At 37.7% G+C, this 9776-nt stretch overlaps 1 protein-coding gene across 2 annotated transcripts; it reads right to left on the reverse strand.

The window, feature by feature from the left end:
* Positions 1-3603: 3603 nt before the first annotated feature.
* LOC133803440 (pentatricopeptide repeat-containing protein At1g63330-like) lies at positions 3604-7395 on the reverse strand. Of its 2 annotated transcripts, XM_062241489.1 has the most exons (3): positions 4137-7395; positions 3913-4044; positions 3604-3815 (listed from the first exon to the last, which is right to left on the reverse strand). In XM_062241489.1, exon 1 carries the CDS (start codon positions 7115-7117, stop codon positions 4541-4543), a length of 2577 nt encoding a protein of 858 aa, XP_062097473.1. In that variant the 5' UTR covers positions 7118-7395; the 3' UTR covers positions 3604-3815; positions 3913-4044; positions 4137-4540. The 2 variants fall into 2 exon arrangements, with proteins under 2 accessions (XP_062097473.1, XP_062097472.1); XM_062241488.1 differs by having other exon boundaries at positions 3604-4044.
* Between the last annotated feature and the right edge of the window lie 2381 nt (positions 7396-9776).

Below are 9776 nucleotides of genomic sequence, written 5' to 3' on the forward strand. Positions count from 1 at the left end.
GGGGGCAAAGAGCTCGAGCTTGTCCCTTGAGTCATACTCGTCTTTTTCCTTCTCTGATAGGAGTCTTTTCATTAGCTCCTTCATCTGAGCTAATCTCTCGAGGGTTTGGTCTTTGGCTCCCTGGGGCTGTTCAACAGCTCCCGTTTGGCCGTACACATTCGGCGGGTTATTGTCCCTCCAAGCTCGAGCCTGGTTTGGTGGGACATTCCCGTTATCATGTACTTTTGAAGGACTTCCCTTGTGGTGAGTGCCACTGACTCCATCACGAACTGGATTTCTCCTCTGTGAATTCAGGCGATCTCGCAAGTCGGTCTGCGGATCAACTTGAGGATTTTTTGAGCTGAACTCAGCTGATTCCTCAAATCTGCGCTGGTCCTATCACTTCGACGACCCTCTGTCCAATAGCTTCTATTAGAGAAGCTCAGAGCTTGCGGTCAAGGATGAGGATCTGGGATATTCCCGCGTGCTCGCGGGACATGAGCAGGGGTCGCTGGAGGAGGATTCCTCCTGCTGTTTCCGTAGGTAGGAGCGTTTCGAGCTGAATGAGGTGGAGATGGATGCCTTATCAGTGACGGAGGATGTCTAATCGGTGAAGCGATCCTTGTCCCATCAGGTCGGACCAAATTAGCTCGTGGTCTCTCTGCTCCACCATTTCTGATTCCCTGTGTCTGGCGATCCGATCGTGGTGCAAGGAGGTCGGTTGGGACATGTTGTCTTTGAGAGTTTTCCCTTGACCTACTACGTGGGTTGCCATGGGCGCTCCTGGGCACACTTGATGGTGGTGCTGAACTTGGAGTCGAGGTTCTGACCGATCAGCTGGTTCATTGATGATCCCTGGGAAAGTTGCCAAACGGGGTTCCCTGGTGATCTCGTGACATGGGCGTAGAACTCGTGGTTGAGGTTCTAACCGATCAACTTGGCCTGGGTCGACTATCCCAGCGAGACTTACGAGTCTCGCCTTGCCTCTTTCCGACGTTAACGTCAGTTGCAAAAGGGGGTAGCCGAGCCAAGACCTCCTCGATTTGCTTGTTTGCTTTGGCTAGATGGCTCCTCAACTGCATGTTCTCCATTTCCACTACAGTCAAGGAATCCGGGTTCGGATTCGATGGTAGAGGTGTTGAACTTCCAGTATCGTCGTGCCCCATCGGTTGCTTTCCCGACCGCTGCTAAATCTCTGGGCTTTGTTCGCCGGAAACAGTGGTATGGTGAGCCTCCTACCCACCATGCTAATCCGTTTTGTTACTGTGCCTTGAACGAGTGACCACCATGATGAACTTTGTTCTTAATCTTTTTCGATAGCACTAATTTGCAGCTCTCAATGAAAGCACCAAATTGTTGACGCAGTTTTTCGCCATCAGTGTATTACGAAATTAGCTGGAATAAATTAGTGTTTAAGGATAAACCGTAATCAGGAAAATAACACTTAAGGATGTTAATAAAGAAATATTAAGAACACTCGTTTCTTTTTACGTGGTTCGGAGTCTAAAATCCCCCTAATCCACGAGTCAATATTATTACTGTATATCTCTCTATATTTTGGTAGAGTATTTGCATTACAGAGAAAAAACCTAACCCCTTTCTTATCCAAGGTCTTGGTATTTATAGAAGAACCATCCCAGGATAGAGGTGGGGTCATCACGTGAATACAAATCCTTCCCGTTACTTGTCTTACACAAATGATGGATATTATAATTTACATTAAGGTATGGTCTAATCATTAGGTAAAAATGATCATGGGTCGTCTGACATAATCAGACATGTGATGTCTGATCATGCACATTTATGTTACGTATCCGAGAATTCAGGGATAAACGGACATGTAATGTCTGACCACGCACATTTATATATAACGTATCCGGGTTTACAAATGCTCCTGGAAATGGCAGATCTTTAGCGTACCTTGACCGGGACATAGCACCAGCTCGCGTCTAGGACGCGATGCTTTATATGCGTCTCCAAATCGTGTCTTCATGATTCGTATTCCTCAGCTCGTGTGATTACCTGGGGAGTCGCACTGCCTTCGCAGAGGAGATATCAACTTATAGATCCTTTAGTACTGTTCTTAGCTAGCCAGCTATACTCAAACTGCATAAAAGACCCGGACTGAACATCAGGGCATACTACTCTTAATCTCTATGTACTCGTGGAATATTATCATGACATTAATGGATACCAAATTAGTACAAAACATTTAATATTTACACATATAAAATGAAAAAGAAAAAAATAAATAAATGTGTCGATCATACTAAAAAATGTGGTTGTGTTTTCAGTTGTCTTTTTGGTTAAATATATCAACATAAATGCCTATACTGTATTGCTAATTTTACTAATAATGAAGAAAAAGTATAAGAATAATATAACCTAAAATAATGTAAACAATCCAGGAGTGAATCTAAATTCTCTTCATAAGTACTATTTTTCTTGTTTTCCTTTTAGAACATAGTAAAAGAAACAAAATCTCTTTAAACCTTTCTACAAACATTGAAAAGGAGTATTATTTTTTTCTTAATTTTGTCACAGATTTTGCTTCATGCCCATTGTGAAATTTCATTAATTTGCCTAATGATTGTTAGAGTTTAGTAGTTGAAAAATTTGAGTAGGTGCCTAAATTAATACTTTCTTCAATAATATACAAAATTTTATTTCTAAACAGCCAATTTTTAAAAGGGAATAATTCAGCCATTTTGCTTAGAGCCTCTTTACTTGTACCTCTTTTTTTGCTATGTTTCTTCTCAGTTTCCATAAACAAAACAACGAAATATAAATACATTAAAAATTTTAATTAGAATCAAATAGAATATTTTCCGATTTTAATTTTTAACATAGAAAAGCTAAAGGGACATTCTAGAAAGCAAAAATTATAAAAGAGAAGAAGAAGGAATAATAAAAGGATGGGATTACATAAGTTTACATCTATGGCATACCAATTGCAACTTTTTTAGGACAATGATGTTAAGAATAAGATTGATTCTGATTCTCTTTTTTTTTTATTAGAGTCCTTATTGGTGTCTGATTTAATCTACTACACATTTTCCAGCTCTTTTCCTTTGCCTCATCAAACTCTTATTTGATCTTGTCTGCATTCTTTGCTACAGAATGTCCATAAAAGTATCATAAGATTCTGAAACATTTTCAACTTTACTTAAAAGTCAACCAAATTCAAATCCAAGAACAACCCAGATCACGAAACCACTTTTGGAGTAAAACAAATAAATTTCAATGAATTTGAAAAATCTAAGCAATAAACTCATTTCAGTGTAATGCAAGCAAAGTCCCATTTGGCCCTTGTCTGTAATCTGTATAATTGTGTTTTTCCTTTCTTGTAATATGCATGTACATCCTAAGTTATCTCAAAGTAACATACTTGTATTGTCTAACAATTATAGAGAATGATATAATCTGAGGGCATACATGTGTATATTTTCTGATATTCTTACAAATTAACTGTTAGGCTACAAGTCCGTCTGGCTTTCTTCTAGGTGCAGGGATAGACAATATAGCAGAAACTAAGGTGATGTGGTTAATTGAGTGGCTGAGTTTGGTTTTGGGAAAGTTAGTTGTTCTGTTAGGACCAAGTACATTTATGCTGAGACTCCATGGTTAAAATAAATAAATAAAACTTGTAATTTTCTAATAGGCTGAAAAGCCATGGTACAGGACAACAAACTAACCAGTGAACCACAAGGTTTGGATACCCAGAAAAGTGTCCTACATTTGGTGCAATTGGACCTTCTGCACGCATTAGCCTAGCTAAAGGAACAAAAATTGATCCTCTCAGCTGGATTTTACTGTCTATGAGGTGCTTCTGCATACTGAATTTAAAAATAATTACGGAGTGAAAAAAAAGGCAAAATTATCTTACAAGTTAATTGGATTATTACAAATATTTATAAGGAGAGAAAATATTACTCATTTGCAAAGTACTACATCCAAACTTCGGTTGAATGATGCTCAGCAACAATGGCTATAGAAGAGACATCATATGTCACTGACACAATTTTTCTACCAACAAGGTTGGTGCTAAATCTCAAGTTTCCCATCCTGTAATATAAAATAACAGCACAGAGTAAGGCCACCTAAACCCCAAATATTTCTATTATGTGGGAAAAAAAGGTGCAGTAAAAACCCAGTACCTTGAAGGATCAACATTTTGGAGTTGGCCAAGTTGAGGGAAATCATATACAGTTAGAGTCTGTTATCTAGCTTCTTTGACATTGCTGAGCCACACAGAATTATAATAACGATATCTAGTAATAATCTTAATATGTTCATGTTCGACGCTGCAAATATACTCCTTCTAAGAAACATTTGTAAAACAACCCTTCTAAACCATACCATCTTTTTCTCATAGCTTCAGTTCCATTTATCTTTCCCACTCCTATCTCCATGTTGTGCTTTTCAATTTTTCTGTTGATCCATTGCAATCCAAGCATGTCGCTCATTCTTTATAGCTGCTGCTTGAATGTCATGGACTGAAGATGCTCAAAATTTGAGAAAGGAAAGACAAGTCAGAGACATGAACCAATTTTGGCATGTTTCAGGATCCCTTAAACCTACATTCAGTTAGTGTAAGAGGATTCTGGTTTACTTCCTGAGATGATCTATTTCTACAAAAATAATCATACGTAATGTACATAAGGGAATCCAAGAAAAAACCTTTTCCAGATGTTTCTCTTAAGCCAACATTTGCATTTTTTTCTATGCTATGATAGGCCCTGCCCATTATTTTATAGGTAATTTCATCAAAATCAAAGGAAATCTCACTCAACTTTTGACCCCACATTAGGGCCCTCTCTGGCATCCCCTGCTTGCAGAAGTGAGTCAACAATACATTGGTCGTAACAACATTCGGAACAAAAGCCATCTTAAGCAGTTTTCCAGTCAAAATCAGAGCTCTATCCAATATGTCACCGCATGCGCCATTCAACAAAGTGTTATATGTTACTGTATCTGGAACTATACCTGCCAAAACCAGTTCATCAAGCATCTTCACTGCTCGATTTATTTTTCTATTGCTACAGAAACCATGGGCGTAGATATTATAGGTTGTGATATCCGGGTCACACCCACTAGCATACATTGTGTACACAATCTCATCTGCAGAAACCATGTCAAATGCTTTACAATAACCACCAATTAACGTGTTAAACGTAATGATATCTGGTCCCAGTCCACTCAGATGCATCTCCATAAATTTTTCCATTGCTAAATCCATTCTTCGCTGTTTACAAAACCCATTAATGATCATGTTTACCATGAAGATATCTGGAAGGAGACCCTTTTGCCTCATCTCTTTCTCTAGCTTCAATGCTTCGTTCAGGTTACCACAGTTTAAAAACCCTTGAACCAAAGAACTGTATACAAAATTATTAGGCACCAAACCTATCCTTGACATCTCTAATAATAAGTCATGTGCTTCCTCCATCAAACCTGCTTTAGAAAGTCCATTAATAAAGGCTGAGAAGGCAACAGCATCAGGAAATATCCCTCTCTCTTGCATCTCATTCCACAGGCTTTGGGCGCCATTTAAGTCTGCCACCCTCAAGTAACCATCTAACAGCACCGTGAAAGCCACTCTATTAATAGGAAGTTGCCTTTCTAACATTTTACACAAAAGTTCCCTTGCTTCATTTAGCCTCCCCTTCTTGGACAAGCCCATAATCAAAGAACTACATGTGGAAGATGATGGACTTAGACTATATCTGGTCATAATCTTATAGGCATTGTATGCTTTTTCTTCCGATCCTTCCCAGCTATAAGCTGCAATGATTGAATTAAAAGCAACCACACTGAGAGGTATTCCCTTCTCAAGCATACTCTCTAACAATGCCATGGCCTCATCCAATTGACCTGCCCAGCACAAAGCACCAATTGAAATATCGTATGATGAACTATCAGAAAACAATCCTGATAAAGCTAATTCCCTCAACAACCTCTTTCCGTCCTCTTTCTTTCCATACTTGTAATGACCTGAAATCAATATATTAAAGGTTATGCCATCAGGAGATAAACCTTTGTACTTCATTTCTTCATACAACATGTTAGCCTGACCAATATCCCCTGACTTAACATACCCATCAATGATGGTATTGTATATTATGGTATTTGGAGAAACATTAGCCTCATGGATTGCATCAAAAAGCCTCCTTGCTTCCACAAAATTTCCCTCCTTGCACAAAGCATTTACGACTGTATTAAAGGTCACAATACTTGGTTGACAACCAGTTGCAATCATTAAACGCATCCATTTGAGTGCAACTTTAGTCTGCCCCCTAACACAATTAGCATTGATCACAATGTTATAAGTAAAAACATCTGGTTCACAGCGGAACTTCCGCATCACATGTAATAAATTCTCTCCAATGCTGAGAAACCCTTTTCGACAAAATCCAAGAATCAACATGTTAAAAGTATAATTAGTTGGAAATGGCCCCTTACGAACCATGTCCCGAAACAACTTCCACACACTACCATAATCACCAATTCTAAGCAACAGCTTAAACAGAACATTAATAGCTGAAGCACTAGGCCTCACTTCCACCTCCCACATCTTAGTCAAAACCTCCAGTGCCTCATTTGCCATTCCCACATTCATATAACTCCGCATAAGCGTATCAAGAACAGAGAAATCCGTCTCGAATTCTTGGTGACCTTCCCACATAAACCCCACAACATCTCTACTTCTATTAACACCAATTCTAGCAATAACACAAGAAATCACATCCTGGGCATAGAACCGGAGATTTCTGGCCGCTAAATTATGTGCAGCAACACAACAAGATCTCACAGTTTTATCAGAATAGTCTCTAAATGCAAGTTTAAAGAATGAAAATGCAGTTTCTCGGGAACCCAAAAGCTCCATTAACCGAACAAGCACCAATGGAGAAAACTCTCTAGAAAAAACCTTCAATAGATGACTTTTCCGGACTTTAACTATCTTCGATAACCCAGCAGCGATTTTACGCCGTTCGTTTGCGTTAAGCGAGCTCGAAGAGTTGGAATCGGGAGAAGAGAAAGGTAAAAACTGATCCAAAAACTCGAGGCTTTGAGAGCTTAAGATTTGGGGAGAGTGTACCTGGAAAGTGTTCTGAACACAGCGGACATTAGCGGACATCGGATAGGTCCCGGAGTCTCGGAGAGAGTGCTTGGCTGGTTAGAAAATTCGAATCTTGGGTTTCTGGGGTTTTAGTGGGGTTTAGAGCAAGTGAGTGACAGTTTTCTGGTTCTCGGGAACAAGACCAAGCAAGAACAATGGAAGATTTTCATAAATACGGATAAATTTCGAGCTAAATGACATCCTAACAAAAATGACCTTAAAAAAACAAAACAAATTTCCTTTATTTTTTATTTATTAAAGTAAAAAAAGTGTTATAGTTTCTTCTTTTCTTTTTTTTTTTTCTTGCTTCTTTCAATATTCTCTCTCAAATATTTAAAATAAGTTTTTTTTTTTTTTTTAAAAATAATCTAAATAAGAGTGCAAAATCTGTTATCAATCTCTCAAAATTCAACAGCTAATTCTAATTGGGTTGAATCCCAGCAATCAGAAATATGTTATATTCCAATACAACTAACCTATCTAATTAATAAACAATTTTTCTATAGGGTTTCACTTTAAGCCCTATCGGTAGGGTTTTCAGTGTTTCTCGACCCGTGAATAGTTTTTGGCGCGATTTTTTCTTATGACCGTGTATATTGTAGCTATTTAGATAATCTTGCAAATTTTCAGAAAATTTTGAATATTTTACAGTACCAAAAACTAAGTTTAAACATGTTGTTTTCCAACCGCATAAAAAAAATGAGTAACGCGTGCAACAACATATTTAAACTTAGTTTTCGATACTGTAAATTATTCTGAATTTTCTGAGAATTTGCAGGATGCTCTAAATAGCTACAATATACACGATCATAAAAAAAATCACATTGAAAACTATTCATGGGTCGAAAATAATGAGAACCCCACTGGTAGAGCTTAAAGTGAAACCCCTGTAAAAGAATTCCCCTCTAATTATATATAGATTAATTTTTAAAAAAATATTGTAGTTAATTTGATTTTTTTTGGACAAAAGACCGGTGTAATATATAAACTCATCAAGTACAAAGATCTCAATAAGGTGAAAATTATTTCTTAAACTCATCATCTATTAAAAGTGTTAGTTTGGTTAATTCATAAGCAGGACACCTAGAAGGATAAATAATCAATTTGTAAGTATTAATAATTTACGTGGATAAAACACTTTTGTTAGAATCAGATGAACCTGAGTTTACAATTTGACAACACTTGGATCATCATATGATATCTCGTTTAGAATACATGCACTGAAGTCACTATGTATAGACTCACTTCTGTTGCATTCAAAATTCAAATAGAATAACCAATTCCCTAAAATCGTGTGGGATGCTGATTGTTAAATGATAAAGGAACTAAAGAAACCAGAACTATTTAGAGAATTTGAGTAAAATTCCTTATAATGTTGTTTCAAAATTACAACGAGAAAAAATAAGGACTGCCTTTATTTATAGCTGAGTACATATAAGGTGTTACAAGAATTGATTAAAATAAAACAATTTACTAATCTTCAGTTGTAATAACAGTTTTACAACTAATCAACCAATGTAACAACTTTAACAAAAAAGACAGTTAAAGAGAACAACTTTTGTTATGGTTATCATATCCCCTTAAGCGAAAGGGTGTTGGAACCACTTTTAGCTTGGATTTGAGGTACTGAAAACGATCAATAGGTAGTGGTTTAGTCAATGCATCTGCAATTTAGTCCACAGAGGGTATATAACGAATAGCAAGAGATTTCTCCACAATTTGGTCTCTAACAAAGTGAAGAATTATCTCGATGTGCTTAAAGCGTGCATGAAACACTGGGTCAGCAGCTAAGGCAGTTGCACTTTGATTGTCTACCCATATGGTAGGTGGCTCAGGTAACGAAACATGTAATTCAGACAACAAAGACACCAACCACTTTACCTCTGGAGAAGCATTTGCCAAGGCGCGGAACCCACTCTCTGTGCTGGATCGTGCCACAACTTGTTGCTTTTTGGCAGACTAAGACACCAAGTTTCCTCCCAAGAACATGGCGTAACCACCAGTAGATCGTCTATCATCAGGGCAACTTGCCCAATTTGTATCAGAGTAGCCATTAAGAGACATAGAAACAGCTGGTCGTAGAAGTAAACCATCAGTAACTGTAGCCTTCAAATATCGCAGCAGTCGTTTGCAGGCTTCCCAATGCACATCAATTGGAGCATGAATGAATAGACTGAGCTTGTTAATGATAAGTGCAACATCTGATCTTGTGAAAGTGAGATATTGTAGAGCTCCCATTGTACTTCTATAGAGAAAAGCATCGACAAATGGCACACCTTCAGTCAGAGAAAGCTTATGAGCTGAACTAGTCGGACTAGGGACAGACTTGGCTCCTTCCATGTTGAGTTTGACCAAAAGATCTGTGACATATTTAGTCTGGGATATATTCAAACCAGCAAAGGTTTTACATATTTCCACACCCAAGAAATAGTGAACTAAGCCCAAGTCCTTTAGTGAAAATGACTTGTTTAAATTTGCAATAACATAGGCAATAAGAGATTTGTTGGGTCATGTGATTAGTATATCATCAACATATACTAATAGAATGACTAGTTGTTGTCCCAAGCCATATACAAACAGAGATTAATCTGATTTAGAGGCTTTGAAGCCCCACTGAAACAACACTTGCTTGAGTTTATCATTCCAAGCTCTAGGAGCTTGTTTCAATCCATAAAGT

This window comes from Humulus lupulus, chromosome X (genome assembly GCF_963169125.1).
Source record: "Humulus lupulus chromosome X, drHumLupu1.1, whole genome shotgun sequence".
Classification (NCBI taxonomy): domain Eukaryota; kingdom Viridiplantae; phylum Streptophyta; class Magnoliopsida; order Rosales; family Cannabaceae; genus Humulus; species Humulus lupulus.

Bases quoted from the DNA above. Each gene is read 5' to 3' on its own strand.
- LOC133803440 (XM_062241489.1), bottom strand. From the start codon at position 7,117: ATGTCCGCTAATGTCCGCTGTGTTCAGAACACTTTCCAGGTACACTCT.